The 20,476-nt window shown below is 36.3% G+C and overlaps 1 protein-coding gene across 2 annotated transcripts in view; it reads right to left on the bottom strand.

Annotated features, from left to right (window-relative positions):
- PGGT1B (protein geranylgeranyltransferase type I subunit beta) overlaps positions 1-19,001 on the bottom strand; it is a 49,491-nt gene extending 30,490 nt beyond the window's left edge. For both annotated transcript variants that reach the window (XM_021717213.1, XM_008067298.1), the window contains exons 1-3: positions 18,833-19,001; positions 9,443-9,561; positions 226-293 (exon numbers count right to left, since the gene is read on the bottom strand). In XM_021717213.1, coding sequence (XP_021572888.1) covers positions 226-293; positions 9,443-9,561; positions 18,833-18,972 — 327 coding nt within the window. In that variant the 5' untranslated portion in view covers positions 18,973-19,001. The remainder of the gene's footprint in view (positions 1-225; positions 294-9,442; positions 9,562-18,832) is intronic.
- Positions 19,002-20,476: the final 1,475 nt, after the last annotated feature.

A 20,476-nucleotide genomic window follows, 5' to 3' on the forward strand; every position in this document is an offset into this window, starting at 1 on the left:
AATACAACCTAATAGAAATTTCTGGGTGGATATGTTCTGCGTTCTTCCAGGAAGTAAGGTGGGTATAGGTTTCCCTTAAAGTGTTTCATTTTATAATATACATTATCAGACAACATTTAGCTGTACAGCAGCCTAGAAACCTGGTTCTTTCTGTATAACGTCTAGTTTTTTCTCTTAAACCTCCACACATTCCCTCTTCTTCTTTCTGACCCAAACAGAACCAACCTTTGATGGATTGAATGGAATACCCAGGTATGATGAGCCTCGAAAACCACAGCGATTTAGGTTTGATCCTAGAAAATAAAAACATGTGCTTATTTAAAGTACATCTTATTTTTTGTACAGATTCTAAAGCAGTTTAATTATACAATCTTTCAGAAACAGAGTATTTTAGTACATAAGCTTTGTCATTGTCTCCTTTTTAATGCTACCTAATGCTGAATGCTTACCATGTGCCAGATTCATTCTTGGTGCTTTACGGGAATTTTCTCGTTTAATTTCCACCAGTCACAGACAAAATAATGATTTCCTACCACGTATCTTTTACTCATATCCCACATCACTGCCTACAGAATGCTTTCATACTACTTCTTCTATAAGACCATTTCCATGTGATCAACATATTTAGAACAGAAGGCAGAAGTCCAGAGGCTAAGTGGCATGTTCAAGGCAATAGTTATCACAACAGGATCTAGAATCCTAGCTTCCCAACTCATTGCTTCTTTACGTATGAGCAAGTCAAAGTTATAAAGTCACAGAAGAAATAAGTACTTTGTATTTCAGTATTAGATGGACCTTCGTTCTGAGTCCAATAACCTGCTTGGCTTTGAAGTATACCGAACACTGTAAGTTTACACTTAGTCTCTGCTCAATCAAAATGTTTATTCACATTTTCTCTTCTAAAAATCTTCATTTTTCAAGATATCAATGAAATGTAAGTTAGGCACTTAAGAAGCATTCACCTCCATAATAATTATGGTTTTAAATAGTTTTTAGAAAATAAGCATGATAGGTGCAGAAGGTACAAATGCAATTATCAGCAGACAGTAAATGTACTGCTGATTTTAAAAAATCAGTTTGGTTTAAAAAGAGGAGCTCATATGAAGAACTACTTTCATATCTCTTATCACTGGTACATGACTCATTCATTATAACTGTTTTTTACTCTACTAGTTCAAACTAGGCACTTAGCTTCTTATCTTTCTAAATACTTAGAAGGGTAACTTATACATGAATTATTTGAACAAAATAGGAACCATTAAATTTAAAATTCTCCATCAATCATTTTCTCACCACTGGTGAAAAATGTATTTTTAAAAAGATACTAATGGTGATAATGATTTCAGTGAATATGGTTCTCTTATCCCCGCTTAAGACTTTTAAATTGATAAGCCACTTAAGACTTGACAATATATAACACAAGTCACAAAAATTCTCATATCCTTTGACCCAGTAATGATATACCTGAGAATCTATTCCAGCAACTGCAAATATGAGAAAGATTATATGCACAGAAATGTGCACTGTACTCTAATAATGGTGAAAAACTAGAAGCAACATAAAAGTCTATAGGTTTAAGTATATCATGCTGTAGCTACTAAAAGGAATACTCTACTGCTATTAGAAGTAATAATTAGTAAAACTATGTAGCAACATGGAGAAACTATTTGGTCAAGTTAAGAGAAAAAGTAGGATCCAAAAATTTATGTGTATCATTATGATTATAATTAAGCAAATGGTAAACACTGGCAAAGCCTGGAGAAAAATAAAGAAAATAATATTAACTGTGTGGGAGGTTACAAATAAGGGTGAATTTTGTTCTCTGTATAAATCATTGCTGCTATAACAAATTACCACAAATTTAGCAACCTAAAATACCCATTTTTATCTTACAGTTCTGTAAGGTCAGAAGTCTAACACAAGTCTCACCAGGCTAAAATCAAGGTGTTGGCAAGACTATGCTTTTTTTTTTTTTTTAATTCTTTTTTTTTAATTAATCAGTATTTTTTATTATGGTTTTGTGGGGTACAGTTAAGGGTTAGGTGTACAATTACGTTTCATTCAGGCAGCCTGTTGATAAGAGGTGTTTTCTTTTTTATGGAAGTTCTGGGGGAACAATCTGCCCCCAAGCTCATTCAAGTTGTTGACAGAATCAACTTCCTGCAGTTATGGGACTGAGGTCTATGTTTCTATGCTGGCTGTCAGCTAGGAACCCTTTTTAGCTCCTAGAGCCTCTCTTGCCGGTTCTTGCACATGGCCCCTCATCTAAGAGCTAGCAAAGGTACTCAAATTCTTTTCATGATAAGCCTCTCTCTGGCTGTCCCTTCCCTCTTCTGCCTTCTTACTCGCAATTCTATGACTGACTCTTCTGCTGCTCATGTGATTATACTGAGCCCATTTTATATATCAACTATAAATAATCTCCATATTTTAAGGTCAGTTAATTAGTATAACCTTGATGCCAATCTTCAGAGAGTCCCTTCACAGCAGTACCTAGATTAATATTTGGCTGAATAACTAGGGGATATGAATCCTGGAGAGACATCTTTAGAATTCTACCAAACACACCACACATACTCCAAATTAGATGTAATGTTACACTTTTATGATTTAAAAATAAATTATCTCTCCCTTAGCAAATTAGGGGTGCTTTGATACTTTTATCATCACTTGTTTAATCCTTCTCTAGTTGGATGAGGGGCAGTATCAAAGGTATATTTTCCAGTATAATTTGCCTTTCTAAAAAGGTTATCCTTTCAAGCTACTGACTTGCTGAGTCCGATCCCATTTCTACTTCTAATAGAGGAAAACTCTGATTCCACCTTTCAATTCTGAGTTTATACTCCTATTAGGAAGCCTTTCTTGAATCCTCAGTTAACTTTAGACTATTCTCTCAGGTGCTTTACATAGAAGCAGATATATGATATATGATAGGGGTTCAATAAAATATGTTTCTGAGTGAAATATAATTTCCTTATAGGTAAATGAATAAATGACATTTGTTTGCTCATTTCTGTGTTTTTAGTTTGGTTAACAATATTTCTGTAGAGCAGCAGAAATGCTGATGCTCAAAAATACCATATAAGGTTAGGAGATTACAGCATGAATGCTGAACTCAAACTCAAGATCCTGTTCATCCTAGTACTTTGTTCTCTAAACAAGTAACAACCTCTCTGAGCCAGTTTCCTCCATTTTTTAACTAATAACAGTCATATATTGCAGGGTTCTTATAAAGGTTAAAGGACTTGTTTAGATTGTGCTTAGCACAGTGACCAAGGCTTAATAAACCAGTCAAAATCAGTTAATTATATTTAAGCTAAAGTGAAACATGAAATTTATAGCTTTGTTGCACATTATCAAGTTTAATATAAAAGTGTCTTTTCTTTCTTCTCAAAAAGGAGAGTACGCACTATTATCATGAAAAAATAATTTATGTTCTTAAGCACCAGAGTCACAGGATATGAAAATGACAATGTAGTATTTCTTGCCCTCTTCTGAACTGCCTGTGGTCTATGAAGCTGGATAAAGAAAATAGTTTATTTCAGTATTAACAACTACAAGAAGAGATCTTAAGATTTCTAATGGTAAACTGATTAATGTTAAATATCTAAGTAAAATTACTTATTCATTAAACTGAGTTACCAGTCAGACACTTAAATTTAATATTTTTAAATGATGCTCATTAATAGTTTACATTTTCACTACTCAAAAACTTCATTAGGCACTCCTTTCTAGTTCCTGTCAAGATCTGTCTCCTATTGTGCTTTCTTTTATAATAAGCTAGTAAGCTTATCTTTTCATGATAATCATTAAAGTATAAACATATAATTCATCCCAAATTTATTTATTTATTTTTGAGTTGGAGTCTTTCTTTTATAATTCTAGTAAGCTTATCTTTTCATGATAATCATTAAAGTATAAACATACAATTCGTTCCAAATTTATAACTGGATGTATACTCTGGGTAAAATTTAAACTTCTTTGGAGGTTATTAAATAGCACCATCTAGTGTTCCCATTCAACAGTAGCAAAACAAACGGAAATTCTTTACGTGGTCTGGCTGGCCCCTCAGAATTAACTGCATAGTTAGAAAAAAATATAGATACCTCTTGGGTTCCATCCCACACCTGCATAAAAACAATGAGGGTATGGCCTGGAAAAAAATATTTAAAAAAGAAAAGCAAAGCCTGTTTGATACACAGTCAGAATCGACAACCACTGATTTGGTGAATGCATCCTTCACCTTTGCAGAACCATAAAGTCAAACCAGTTTATGTTGCTACACGGAAGTAGTTTTCATCAATACATCATAAAAATCCAGATTACTTAAGAAAAATGAAAAGTGAGTAGATGTGAGAAGCAGGCAAAAATGGGAATATGTACCTGGATATAATACATATATGTGTGTTTATGTGTATGCAGAAGGGCATATTATTAGAGAGTATAATGTGTTAACAATCAACTACCAGGAAAAACAATTCCTTTATTTACATGTGTGCACATGAAAAACAGCTGACATGCCTGAATGGATCATATCTCACTTTAAAATTTAGGGTTTTACAACTAAGGTTATAATAAACATCAACTATATGTCAAGCATTAAAAGATAATACATTTAGATAAAAGATAAACTTACAGAATACTAAACTTTTAGAGTTTAAAAGGCTTATTTTAACCAGGGCAATTGTTTTTCATAAAAAGTATACTGTATTGTGAACAATAAAATAAAAATATATTTTAAATTGTAACTATGTGTTTCTAATAAAGAAAAATTTTTGGGCTAAAATATCACGCACTATTAATAATGGTGGTTATTATTATGCTTAAATATAATTCAAAACCTGATTTGATCACATTCTGGACTTACTAATCCTCATTTTAAAAGACAAGTTTTTCCACTAAGCAAACAGAATTCAAGTAAATAAATGGCTATTTTTAAATTTAAAAATGGACATTTATATTTTATGAACATAGACCAGGCACAGTGGTTCATGTCTGTAATCCCAGCAATTTGGGAAGCCAAGGTGGGAGGACCAGTAGATGGAGACCAGCCTGGGCAAAATAGCAAGATCCTGTCTTTACAAAAAAAATTTAAAAATTAGCCAGGCATGGTGACACACACCTGTAACCCTGGCCACTCAAGAGGCTAAAGTGAAAGGATCCTTTAAGCACAGGACTTAGAGGTTACAGTGAACTGTGAACCTGTACTACAGCCTGGGTGAAACAGTGAAACAGTGAGATCCTGTCTCTAAAAAAAAAGACAAAGAAAAATAAAAATATATTATTTTATGACTATAGAAACAGTTACTCACAGGTCTCAAGAAACATAGTTTCATAGTAAGGGGACACACTTACTATGTATAAACATACAATTCATCCCAAATTTTATTTATTTATTTATTTATACATCCCAAATTTATTAACTCCTCCTTTAAAAATGCCATGAAAGACCCAGATAAGATAAATAATTTTATAGCAAAAAAATATTTTTCTCTATATATTTTATAAATAACACAGATTAATTTCAAAATTGGATGTCTATCAATTCAAGAAAAGGCAGGCAAGAGACTTTCTTTCACAGTGATTTATTAGTATTTCCTTCAACAAAATAGCAAATTGAGAATTTAGAATTGCAGCTAAACTGTGAAAAGATCTATGGAATGAAGTATGACTAGGGACAGTTGGAGACATAAACAAACACTGTGGGACTATCTTTGCAAAAATTTCTCGATCTGTAATGTTTCCAAAAAACAGGTGCTCTATAATTTTTAAAATTCGCAATGTTTGATTTAGCCACATGATACTATACTTACATCTTAAGTGTTACGTTAAACAAGAATAGCAATTTGAAAGATCTACTAAATAATGAAACCACTAAACATTTTACTTTTTAATATTAAGTTTTCTTGCCTACATTTCCAAACTCTTAATCCAAATTATTTATGGGATCAATTAAGAAACAAATTCCAGATTTATTTTTTCTTTAAAGTTAGAAGATAGCTTCAGAGTTCCCATGACAAAAATCTGAGCCAGGTGCAGTGGCTCACACCTGTAATTCCAGCACTTTGGGAGGCAGAAGCAAGAGGACTACCTGAACTCATGGGTTCGAAACCAACCTGAACAACATGGTGAGACCTCATCTTTACAATAAATCAAAAAAATTTAGCTGAGTGTGGTGGCACACACATATAATTCCAGCTATTGTAAGGCTGAAGCAGAAGGATTACCTGAACCCAGCTGGTTGAGCAGCTATTGTAAGGCTGAAGCAGAAGGATTACCTGAACCCAGCTGGTTGAGGCTGCGGTGGCCAAGAGCTTGTCACTGCACTCCAGCCTGGGTGACAGAGTGAGACTCCAACTCAAAAAAGAAAAAAAATCTGTTTCTCAGAAAAACACACGAGATAAACAGGACACCTATTGCTCTGAATCAGCAAATGTAATAAAAATACCCAAAGACTGGCAGAAAACTGCATTTGACTCTTGCTTCTAGTATTAACTAGTGGTAGACAAATCATTAATATCTTCATTTCTAAAATGATGGCTACAGTACTTCTTGCTCCATTCTAGCTCTCAAGTTCTCTAGTTGTTCCTTTAATCAAAGAAGGGCTCATGCAACTTCCAACCTGATCACTTATGTTTCCTAAATATTTCCTTCTGAGATTGATGAGAAGGACTCAACCCTCTAATGCTCTGACCACACACTCATTACTAGGAAACCAATAGGGTCTTTACAATGCTGGAGTTAAGTGGAGGCTAGGGTTAATTTTGATTAAAAATTCACAATGTTCTTAAGTGCCACACATGATAGTTTCCACTAGAGACCTATATACTTAAACAGTAAAGCAACACTGAGGCTGGAGCCAGCAGCCCCAGGTTTCAGTTCAACTCTATCACTTAATATCAGGCAGGTCTCTTAATCACTTTGCCTCTCAGTTTCCTCTTCTGTGGCAGGCCACTTAAGAACAAATCTGATAAGGCATTTATTATATATTTGGCAGTGCTTTGAAAATTATTAAATAGCAAATCACGTTCAGTATTATTTCTGCTGTTAGCAAAAATACAAGTATTTGTGTATGACCATGTAACTTTTAGTTTGTAATTGTTTATTTTTGTTGTTTTAAAAGATTAAGCTAAGCCTTTTTCTAATTTAAAATTTTAAATTCAGAAACATATTTATTGTAAGCATTCAAACAATGCAGATACATAAAAAATTAAAGTATCTTATCCTTCCATCGACCTCTCTCTCCATGAAGATTTTCTATGTATCCTTTTAGAGTTTTGCCTGTACATTTATATTCAGATTGTTAAAACAAAGCACCTCTGGATGCATTTTTAATCTATCATTTAACCATATATGATAGACAGAGTTTCATGTCAGTATATTTGCAGATCAACTTCAATTAGTTTACTATGGCATAGTATTCTTATTGGGTCATTGTTTAATGTAACTGTTTCACTTCTGATGAGAATTTATTTTGCATCTAATTTGTTACTAAAACAAAATGCCCAGACAAACATTCCTCATATATATTTTTGCACACGTAGTAGTTTTCTGAGGTTAGTAAAAAATGATCATAACCATGGTAATTTAAATAAACAGAAATTTACTCTCTTAATTCTGGAGCTCAGAGTCCAAAAGGTGCTAGCATTGTTGCTCCCTTCTGGAGGCTGTGAGGTAGAATCTGTTTTGCACTTCTCTCCTAACTGCTGATGGCTGAGGATGATCTTTGGCATTCTGTAGCATGTTGACACACCTTTCCAATTCATAGGCTTTTCCTCTGTGTCTCAAATCTCCCTCTCCTTTCTCCTATGAGGACACCAGTCAATGAATTCAGACCCCACCCCAAATCCAGGATAATTTAATATCAAGATCTTCAACTTAAAAAGACTTTTATTCAAAATAAGATCACATTTTGAGATTCTGGGTGGACCTATCTTTATGGTGCTACTATTCAATGCATTATGTGACACATGAGAATATGTCACACAGGACAAAAAATTATACTGCTAAATTGCCCTTCAAAAGGTTGTAATAATTTTCACTTCCACCAACAAAATATAAAGTATTCTTCCCCCTATATTCTTGCCAACTTGTTGCTTAATTGACGGGTTAGGTAAAAAAGAATGTAAAACTGTTATTTCTATTGCATTTCCTTGATTCCTAATAAGGTTAATCATCTTTTCACATATTTACTGACTATCTTTACTTCTTCTGTTAACTACCTATTCATAAGTTAGTCATTTTCTAAGGGACAATATATCTTTTTCTTCTCAATCTTAGAATTACTTATAGTCAGGATACCATCATTTTGTTTATTAAATGTATAGTCACAACATTCTGCAAGTTTGTCACTTTTCTCTGTTATCTTTCACTGCACAAAATTTTTATATATTTATTTAGCTAAATCTATCCAATTTTTCTTTTATATTTTCCAGGTTTTGTTAAACATTTTTAGATTTTTTAATTCCTAGATTTTATGTGGTATCACAAAGTAGTATAAATACAAATCTATGAGTTGCAGAAAATATACTCAGTTTGCAAATGCTTTATGAGTAAGAAAATATGAGGAGTCAAATGATGCTCTGAAAATACAGAAAAGAGGAAGAGAAAAGCTGGAGAAGATACAGGAAATATGGTAAATGACCAATGTTCTGAAAACTATAACCTATAGTATGCGTTCTCTCATTAAATGTTATCGTCTATCCTTTCCTGTAGAGACAACAGCTATTTTATTTCAGAAGAATGAATATCAGTAAAATTTTAATAAAAATTATATAAACATATACTTCAGTAAAAATTTACAGAAAGGTCTTTCTATGTGCCACAGTGTATAAGTGAGATCCATTTCTTTAAGAAACCACAATGTATTATTTGATCAGGGCATGTATTTTTAGGAAAAAAAAAAGCAGAATATGTAATAATACGAATCTTACATCTCTCTAATATTTAACTTAAAAAAAAAACTCAGACTTTCACTTAAACTATTAAAAAAAAAAAGCCATTAAAGAAAAGCATAAATAAAGCATTGGAAGGCACATAACCAGGAGATTGAAATAAAACTTTTTTGATGGCAAAGAATTTTTCACTGAATAAACAAAAAATAATTCAGAATGAAAACAAGAGTGTGTCAGAACTAATTAAGCAAAAATATCGACTACAGATAACAAGCAGTCATCAATGTGGAAGTGTACAAAACAGTGTGGTGCCACAAGTGTGAATCTCTATTTAATCCCAGACAATTCTAAATTGCTTTCTCAAGAGATTAATGATTGGATTTGTTATATGTTGTATTTCAGAATGGGAGTGCTGTATTACGAGGAAAACATGGATGAATAAAATATGTCAACAGAATATATATAAACATTAAGATTTGCCAGTACAACACATATTATGCCAGGTACACCCAGAAACACTAAAAAGAAAATGCTAAAAACTCACTCACTGTCTTCTGTGGGAAGGACCTGCAAGGAGTAAATCCACTCTATTATATCATCTTTGTTCACCACATCTAAGGAATCTAACATATCCAGTCCGGAGAGTGCAAAAAATGCAATTGTCAACCTAAAAGAAAAAAAAAAATTCCATCTTAATTAGCAAACCACTGAACTCTTTCTGGCTCAGAAATACAATAAGCTCATTCTACTTTTTCAATAATTTAAACAACACACTTGCCTTACAAAAGCAAAAAAAAAAAAAAAACCCAATTTATTGTTACAACTTAACAGTATCAGACAAATCTTTGTTTCAATTTTTCAAAAAAGGGACAGTTGAGGATTAAGAAATAAATTCTACTCAATTGAAACATATATGAACCCACTGAAGCCAGTATATCAGCAACCTGAAGGTTAAAAGCAGATTTTAAGAAGAGGATTTTCTGCCGGGCTCGGTGGCTCAGCCTGTAATCCCGCGCCTTTGGGAGGCTGAGGTGAGTGGATTGCCTGAGCCCGAGGGTTCGAGACCCACCTGGGTAGCGAGACCTCATCTCTACAATAAATCAAAAAAATCAGCTGGGCGTGGTAGTGTGCACCTGTAATTCTGGCTACTCGGAAGGCTGAGGTGGAAGGATTGCCGAAGCCCAGCAGGCGAGGCTGAGGTGGCCGGGAGCGGCCACTGCACTCCAGTCTGGGCAACTGAGTGAGACTCCAACTCCAAAAAAAAAAGAAGAGAATTTTCTGCACCTAATTAGTACAAATAGCACAAAAGGGGGAACACAGAAAAATTACAACTTTCACTAATTTTCTAAAAGTAATTATACAGTGTGCTTAATTCTTAAGGAATGTTAGAATAAATGTATCTTTATTTAAATATATTTATAAATAATGTAACTCCTTAGAAAAATAAGTCTAATAAACCTTTGGAAATAAATACTTTAATAAAAAATAAATACAAATGCATTTCAAGAGGAGCATTCTTTGATGGAATGAAAAACTATAAGGCAACACCCTCCTCCTCCAAGATTGTACACTATCAATCAGAAATCTGAACCTTCTATTTTCATATAAACTCTTAATTTAGGTTGCCTTGAACATAAAGAATTTGTTACATGCAATTCACCTTGAGAAGTATTCTACAATGCTGCTTAATTGAGCAGTTACCTCATTTCCATAATTCATACAACTAGTAGTAACAGATTAATACAGCTAAAATCTTACTGCAGAGCCACTTGATGTATTCCATCTTTTCAATGAAGGTGCCAAGAGAGAATTAGGCCTTAATGCCCTAAGGCATCCATTCTAAGTAGTAAAGTAACATCTTTCCTGTGCATCTAGAATAAAATTATCTAGAATGGTAGTGCAGGTTGAATATCCTTTATCTGAAAAGTTTTTGACCAGAAGTGTTTCAGATTTTTAAAAAAATTTTTGGAATACTTGCAGATATATAACAAGGTATCTTGTTATGAACGGGACCCAAATCTAAACACAAAGTTCATTTATGTTTTATTTATAGCTTATACACATCACTTATACACACTATTTTAATAATTTTGTGTATAAAACAAAGTTTGTATTTTGTATCTATGTGATTCCCACTATTCTCCTCACTGATGCCTCTCAAACCTGACTGCACCTAAGAATCAGCTTAAAAACAAAGACTAAGGCCAGGCGCAGTGGGTGGTGGCTCACGACTATAATCCCAGTACTTTGGAAGGCTGAGGTGAGAGGACTGCCTGAGCCCACCACGGGTTCGAGACCAGCCTAGGCAACTTGGCGAGACCGCATCTCTACAATAAATCAAGAAAAATTAGCCGGGAGTGGTGGCGTATGCCTGTGGTTCCAGCTACTTGGAAGGCTGAGGTAGAAGAATTGCCTGAGCCCAGGAGGTTGAGGCTATGGTGGTCGTGAGCATGCCATTGCCCTCCAGCCTGGGCAACAGGGTGAGATTCTGACTCAAAAAAACACAAACAAAAACAAAAAAAACAAAGACTAAAACACCATCAACAAAACCTATGAGAGGTCGAGGTCACAATTAAATTTTACTTTACTTCACAATTAAATTGGAATATCTGGGTAGAAGGTAGGGTCTGGGCACTTGGAACTCTGCTCTAAAGACATACTATTATGTATATATGTTACCTGAATGATCTGTTTATCATGTTACTTGCTCCTGGATATGAATGCTTCTCATTTATAAGCAAGTATCAAATACAAGAAATCAGTCATGTGGCAATAAAGTATTTTCAAATCTTACATACTTATTAAGCGCTCATGAAAGTCCAGTATTTTCAACTGACAATTGTAAGACTTAGGTTGAGACTGTAAGGTGTATAGGATTAGCACAGTTATGATTAATAGCTTGTTTATAAAGTGAGGACCCAACAGAAGTGCCCAGCAATGGCTGGTTGACAGAAGTCACTTTGGGGCAAAAGCCTTGCTTCCCTCTAAGACTGGCTAGGAAAGCATGTCTTTTCCAATCACACCAGAGTTCTCAAATAGTCCTAAAACTTTGAGGGAGAGAATTAAACAAGCCATAAGAAATAGGAATTTGGGGCTGTGGGCCTCCAAGAGAAATAATGGAGGATTTTATGGTGCCCAGATGACTGCTACTTAGGGTATAAACTGCTGGACAATCTGACTCAGTACAGGTGTATTATGCCAATATAAGCATCTAAAATCAAGCCAATAAAGTTATTTTTACTTTACGACTTCTTTTGGAGAACATCTGTCCCTTCTTCCCTTCTTCTTTTCCCTATAACTGAATCTCCGTGTCTGTAGCCTAAGAAGTAAGCCATGTCTTCCTGCCCCTCTTTCTCCTACTCTGAACAATACATATAAAAAGTTATTCTTACAGGGTTGAAAAAGTAACATTTTCCCCCTCTAAATCAAGTTGCTTTACTAATAGATCAACTCACAGATGGAGGGGGTAGCCTAAATGTCAATGAAAGATCTCAGATATTCCAGGCTTAAGGAGCAGTGAACACATAACACACACACACACACACACACACACACACACACACACACAAATGAGGAATAAATAAGAACCAAAACCCAAGGAATAAAAAACAGACTGCAATCTGGGAAGTGTACACACATAACAATGATTATTAAATAAGAACAACAACAACAAAACAACAATAAGAAAAAACAAAAAACCCAAGGAACAAAAAACAGCCTGCAATCTGGGGAGTGAAAACAAGAATTTAGACATACTAATATGAGATGTGTGAGTAGTGTACTGTTAGGCTACAGCAGTCGGTGATAATTTGGAAATATATTAGAAACACTGGTTTATAGGAGTTGACTAGATTTGCAAACTTTGGATCACTTGCCCTTCCTTTAACACAATCCCTTCCTTTAACAATGGACTACATTCTTGCCTATATCTCAAGTGGGACTTTGGCTAAATTATACTGCAGAGTTCTAAAATTATAAACAGGCAGCTATGCTAGGAAATAGGAACACAAATAAAATAAACATGCCAATGAAAAGACACCCTTAGAGGATACATAAAAATTAATCATAAAGTTAAAATACTACCACATAGATGCCCCAATAAAGACTTTGGAATGGATGACTGAAAAACTGCATGAATTCCAGAATTTTAAGTGTTATTCTTAACTTATAATATTTTTCAATGGCTGACTCATCTGGTAAATGCTTATAGTACAGTCACACATCTTTGGAGTTATCTGACTTGTAAAACATCTACTACCATAATAGATATACTGTTATATTATCATAATGTTTTCTACTATGGTAATTATTCAGTAAGAAACATCTACTGAACATCTACTATAGACTAGGTGTCATGACAGAAATAAAGCTTCCTAAGCTTAAGCATGTTATATGTTAAGTACAATTACAGAAATCATCTTCTTCCTTTCTAAACCTGCTCCTTTTGCCTCTCATTCTCTAGACCAGATGGTAGTTCCAATCCTGAAATAACCAACTCCTTCTTCTTCATTCTCTCTTTTCTATCCCTACTTCCACTGCCCTACCATCTCTATACTGAACTGCTGCAACGGCTTCCTAATTGGTCTTCCTGGTGGTCCTGGTCCTGTCCCACTGTGATCTTACCACACACACACACACACACACACACACACACACACACACACACACACACACACACACACACACACACACACGTTTTTGTCCACAGTTCCTGCTCATAACTCTCACAGCCCTTGTTACAGTAAACAGAATCTCTCCTGACCTTCTCCTGCCCTCCTCTCACCTGCCCAAGGCCAGAATTTAATCTGACTGTGGGGTCATAAGACCCTCAATCCAGAAGGGATCCTGCCCCATACTCTGAGGAAGAAATGCTACACAGAGAAGCCAAGAAGAATCTGGACAGGCTTTGATGGGTTTAGATTATATCCTTTTCATTCAGTTACATTTCTACATGGTTGCCAATCATGTCTATCCAATGAAGTCTCCATAAGAGGCCAAAGATAGCAGAGTTTGGGGACATTGTGGAAAGCTGAACAACAGGAGGTTCCTGAAGGGTGGCATGCTCAGGGAGCGCATGGAAGCTCTGTGAACCTTCCTCCATACCTCACCTTTCACATCTCTTTATTTGTATCCTTTAAAATATCACTTGTAATATATTGGTAAACATGTTTCCCAGAGTTCTGTAAGCAGCTCTAGCAAATTAACTAAACTCAAATAGGTGTTCTGAGAACCCTAACTTGAAGCCAATGAGTCAGAACTTCCATAGGACTAGATTTGTGACTGATGTCTGAAGGGGGAGCTCTTGGGCACCAAGCCCTCAACCTGTGGGATCTGATGCAATCTCCAGGTAGATAGTGCCAGAATTTAATTGGAAGACACCCAGTTGGTGTGTGCTACACAACTGTTTGCTTGCTTACTGTTAGGGAGAAATCCCACATATATAGGAGTCACAGAAGTCTTCTGTGTCGACTGTTGTGTTGTTTAGTGAGAGAATAGGGGAAAAAAGCACTTTTGAGTGTGTTTGAGTTATTCCTAACACCCATCTAATACAAAGATCAATCTCAAATCTAATGACTACTCAGAAATGCATAACTAACCATGAAGATCTACTGATTGGTAAATTGCCAACATTTACACGATATCAAATTCAAGTTTCTTGACAAGACACACAAAGTTTTCCATGATCTGACTCATTTCTACCTCTTCTGACTAAATTCCTACCACACCCCGCCTTATATTTTGAACCACTATTGGACAGTTGATTGACGTTCTCTGCTGAAATCTCATTATTCTGCCTTAATTTCTTATTGTCTAGTTGCAAAAACAGAACAAAATACATTCTTTAAGATACAGTTCTGGAATTACTTCTTGCAAGAAGCCTTTTCAGAGTTCCTGTCTCTCTTCAAGTTGAGCTAGTTAGGTGCTTGCATAATACCCTGTGATTATCACAATCACGTTTGTAGTCATGGGATCTGTAGTATCAGAATCACCTGGAAGCTTGTCAGAAACGCAGCACCTCAGATCCCACTCATATTTCTGCAATCAGAATCTGCATTTTAACAAAATCCCTAAGTGACTCACATGCACATTAGAGTTAGAAAGCATTGCTGTAATAACTGCGTATTTGCTTCTCCTATCATGCAAACAGTCTCATACTTAAGGGCCCATCAGAACCACCTGGGATGCTTGTTATAATGCAGACTCCTAGTCCCATGCAGAGAATACAATGCAGCAGATCTGGGAAGAGGCCCAGGTATTTTTTAAAGTATCCGGAAGTCACTAATTAAGGGCCTCCCACTACCACACTTTGAAAGATACACTGCTAGACTGTGATATACTCAGGTAAGGAAGGAAATGAAAGGACAAAGTAGTAGCAGAAAGGAGGCAGCAGAGAGGTTACAACACACATAGGGGAAAATAGAAGCACATGAGAAAGGAAAGACTAAGGAGATTGTAAGTACCTTGTGAAATAAAAATTAATTGCCTAAACCCTTCTTCTAGAACAGCTGGATTGGTAAAAATAACATTAGAAAATGGTCACTATTTTGTGTCTCAACAAAAAAGCCTACTCTAATTTCTATTACCCAAATACAAATGGCAATTATAAGCCGTAACCACAAAATGCCCTCTAAACTACTCATTATAAAAAGAAACCTGTTAATTGACAAAGTTCACAATCTAGGGTTTAATATTCACTTGAGTTAACTGGTAACTCAATTAACTTACTTTTCAGAAGTTTAATGGAAAAAACCTTAGATGAAACAAAATACTTTTTATTTTCAGAAAGCCACTGTCATTAGAAAAATAAAAATTATTCTTATTTATCAGACTAAAAGAAACAGGAAAATGGGATACCTTTGCCAAAATGGTGGGTCAAGAAATTTATAAGTATCTATTCAAGTGTTTGTCTTCTTAAGAGTCAGTTTTTTCATATTTATTGGTAAAAGAAATGAAGGAACACCTGAATCTAACACCTGTGTCTAACACAGTATTCCTGTACCCAGATGCATGGTAGACATGCTACAAATGCTTGTGGAATTTAACTGCAATATGGGATAAGAATTGTGACTTAGCCAATGAATTTTTTGTCATCAAATTGTATTATCAGTAAAAATTGTAACCAATCACTTTTGTTTAAGAGGTTAGAGCTTCTTCACAAGCATCTTAAAGTCAGTTATGAATCACAAGCACCACAAAAGAACTTAATGCTAAATTAAGGAAAGACTGTGAATTCGGAAAGAGAAAAACTTAAAATCACTATGAAAACTGATAACGTGCCATTTTCTTAAATGTGGCTATTAAGTAAGCCATAAGAAAACCAAAAATGATTTAAGTTCTATTCAAGTGACAAGCACTAGATATAAAAAGGATATAATTAATCTTGCTTAGCCAATGAATCAAGGTGTTATATATCAATTATGCAGTATGTAATTTCTGGTGTAGATCTTATGATTAGACTCAATTATTAAACCAATTATTAAATGAGTTGCTTAGTCAATTTTTGCTGTTCTATTTACGCTGTGAACAAAATTACAGTTTAATGCCAACATGCATTAGCCTATATGGTTTTGTCCAAGTTGGAATTTTACAGATCAAACGCATTGGCATTTTGAAAATACAATCACACATCTTCCACAGCTGCAAGCAAAGTTCAACTGTTTTAACAATTTCAACAACAGGAACAACAGGATGTACACATTGTATGCATGTATCAAAATATCACTTGTACCCGAAACATGTACAATTATTATGTATCAACAACAAAAATAAGAAGATTTTTACCCAAATGTTTTGAATTCACACAAAATCAATCCCCATAAGATATAAACATGATTTTATCAACTTTTTTTTTTGAGTTAGAGTCTCACTCTTGTCACCCAGGCTGGAGTGCAGTCGCACACTCAGCCACCGCAGCCTCGACCTGCTGGATTTAGGCAATCCTTCTGCCTCACTCTTCCAAGTGTCTGGAACTACAGACGCACACCATCGAGTACAGCTAGTTTTTGTGATTTATTGTAGAGACAAGGTTTCACCAAGTTTCCCACGCTGGTCTCAAAGCAATCCTCTCCGGGCTCAGGCAATCCTCTCGCCTTGGCCCCCAAAGTACTGGGATTACAGGCTGAGCCATATCCACATTTTTTAACCTCCCCCATCACTACAATCAGTGGATTGAGTTTTGGAAATTTTAATTTTGGTGAAGGTATGGGCCCTACTAGTCAATCAATATTTATGAATGGAGGAAAGAATATAAATGATGTTTCCCTCTTTCTTGTGTAAGAACCTGGTCATCCTTCAGGATTCAGCTCACAGTATTCAACAATTATTTTCTCAGTGCCAGATACCATTCAAGGTCCTAGTGAAGAGCTGTCTAAAAGGGCTTTCAGAAATGGTGCAAATGTTGAAATATAAAGAAATAGCCATTGGCCAATACGGCAACAGAGTACTTGAAATGTGGTGGCTACTGCAAACATGAGAACTGAATTGTTCATTTGATGTAATTAATTCAAGTTAAACAGTCAAATGTGGTTAGTGGCTACCATATTGGGCAGCCTAGCCCTGGTGCTATAGAGGTAAACAAGACAGACAAGTATTGTCACAAAGTTTACAATACAGTGTAAAATAAAAACACTAAACAAATAAACCAATAAACATATACTGTCAGGTGGTGACTGGAAGTGATTCCTTTGGAAAGGATGATTAAGGAAGGACTCTAACAAAACCTGGACTAGGTCCATCCCCTTTCTACATACAGTACTCTCAATGAACCCTACACTAACATATAGCAAAAAACTCTGAAAATGATTGCTTGTCTTGTTCAGCCTACTCCAGCACCTACCATAATAAATATATTTCTTGGCCACGTGTGCTATTTATAAAACTCCCCAGACTAACCCAGTCTCACAGTATTCAAAACACATGAGAAGCTCAGAGTTCAGAAAACGCGAGAAGAGATCAGAGCAAAAATAATCTGCTGTTTCCTCTAATCCAGTTGCAGGCAGCTTTGAAGCATCAGTTCACCACGGAGAAGATCGTCTCACCACTTCATTCTTCTCATTCCCAGACTTCTACTGTGAAAAATAGTATCTTAGCCTCCGCCAAAGCACACTCCTCGGCTATTGCAATACACTTTAAACAGGCTGCTTCACGCAACACCACAACTCTCTTGCCTACCATTAGATTTATAATTCCTGAAAGGTAAATTTCTACTCAGACCTCAGAGGCTCTCTGTGGCTCCTACACATCAAACACCATTCAGGCATTCAATTAATACCTTTATGGCATTAATGACTTTACAGAGAAAAGGAAAACACAGGAATATTTACTTAAAATACGACAAACGAAGCCAGGCGAGGTGGCTCACGCCTATAATTCCAGCACTTTGGGAGGCCGAGGTGAGAGGACTGCCTGAGCCCACGGGTTCGAGACCAGCCTGAGCAACCTGGCGAGACCTTATCTCTACAATAATCAACAAAAAAAAATAGCCAGGCGTGATGGCGCATGCCTGTAGTTCCAGCTACCTGGGATGAGGTAGAAGTATCGATCACCTGAGCCCAGCAGATCGAGGCAGCGGTGGCCGTGAGCGTGCCACTGCACTATGGTCTGGGCGACAGACTGAGACTCCTACTCAAAAATAGAAATAAATAAAAATAAATAAAATATGACAGACGCTTTGTCTTTTTTCTTTTACATTCAAAAGTAATGAAGCAAAGTGACTCACAGGGCTCGGGAGAGGAAGTAAAAAGGAGGAGACTGGAGATTCCACAGCCCTCGACTCACAGCTTTCCAGAGCCCACTGTCGCTCAGGGAATGAGGGTGACCACGGCCCCGCCAGAAAAGGCAAGAACGGTCAGAGCCAGGTGGGAGGCGGCACAGCCCCCTTCGGGCGCCCAGTATGCGGACCAACTCTGCTGCGCCTTTCCGCTGGGGCCCGGTCTTACCTGCTGGTCTCGAGCGAAGAATAGCGCTCCGGCAAGACCTGGAGGCAGCGCTGGAAGAACCGCACGTGCCGGTCCCGCAGAAAATCCAGCCGCTCTCCCTCAACGCTCCCTACCAGCCTCTCGTCCTCAGTGGCCGCCATGCTGCTCCGGAAGCGACGTTCGGCGCGACCCGGAAGCAGCTGCTTGCGTTGTGCACCAAAGTCCCCCAGGGGTGACCCGGTGCCAGTAGGAAGGAGTATATCGCTGTGTTAGCTGGCGATTGAAACCTCGTCCTAGCTCTGGGGGTCTTCTGCCGCGCGTTTTCTCTTCGATTTCCACCTAGCTAGCTCAAGACCCAACCTTTTCTACCCTAAACTCCAGAGGTTTGGGAACACCTCAAAGGCCTTATAAAATCCTGCTCACAGATCCCTCCGTAAGAACTTTCATCCTTGTCCGATATTTGGAAGAGCAAGGGCAACAGCATTAAGTTCGATTTCAGGGAACTCTGGCCCGAAGGAAAGTGAGGGTGATATGTATGAAAATGGGGATGGATCAGTATAAATTTGCTAACAGACGTGTTTTGGGAGGGCCACAGTCTTAAGCTGAATGGATAGGGAAACTAAACTACTGAATCGAAACTGTATATGTATATATGCAACACACGCAACATACATATTCATACGTGAGACTACTTGAATCATTTTCTTACAAATCTTACAGATTTTACTCTGCTTGAGTCAATGTGTTATCAGGAATCAATGTTGCATTATTTTGCAACAGCAAAATAGGTTCTCCAACTACCTACGCTAAAAAATGAAATAACGTGCTTGTAGTTCTTTTTTTCCAAAAACAGACTTAAGTTGCTTCAGCCATATCCTATTCCGTTTAAAGGTTCATAAGGCATTCTTGAGGGGGCAAAAAATCTACATAAGGTTCGGGCCTAAACTAGGCTTTTTTGTAATCAGTTTAACTAATAGAAGTTTGGGTATGATTTTACTTGTTAAAAAATGTACCCTGTGGGCTGGAGTTAATCCTAACCAAATAATATTTTTTCCTTTAATAATTTTTGGTACTAGTAACTACTTACAGATATTCCTGCATGTCTATAACAAATACTGTATTAATATATAGCCTGGTATAGACAGAGGGCTGACCTCGGTGCTTTCCTACAAATAGAGAGCTCACAGCCTCTACCCTTCAGATATGCCCAGTATGGAAGAGTTTTATCTATTATTACAATTAAGGTCTCTCTCTCATACCCTCATATGCCTGAAGATGTTCAAAGTGGAGGCATAGCACACATATTTAACTTACTACAATCAACTATGAACACTCTATACATGCTCAGAAAATTAATTCTAATCAATATGGTCCAAAAAATACTTCATTTAATCCTCAGCTCAAGGACCAGCAATCTGATCCATATCTAGAGGGAAAACTTGCTATGCTGGACTCACTGAGAGATGTAACATAGGAGGCATACTCCTGCATCAGTATAAAAGCCTTTTCATGAGTGATTTTAACCATTCAATATTTTTGGCATAGGCATGACAGAGTAAGAATGAGAGCATCTATATAATTAGATATTATTTAGCCATTACACAATGTTTGAATTGTGTAGAAATACAGGAAAATATTTGTAATGTCACTATGCCCTATTTGTCT

This window comes from Carlito syrichta, unplaced genomic scaffold (genome assembly GCF_000164805.1).
Source record: "Carlito syrichta isolate Samal-C Ts95f unplaced genomic scaffold, Tarsius_syrichta-2.0.1 Scaffold309472, whole genome shotgun sequence".
NCBI lineage: Eukaryota > Metazoa > Chordata > Mammalia > Primates > Tarsiidae > Carlito > Carlito syrichta.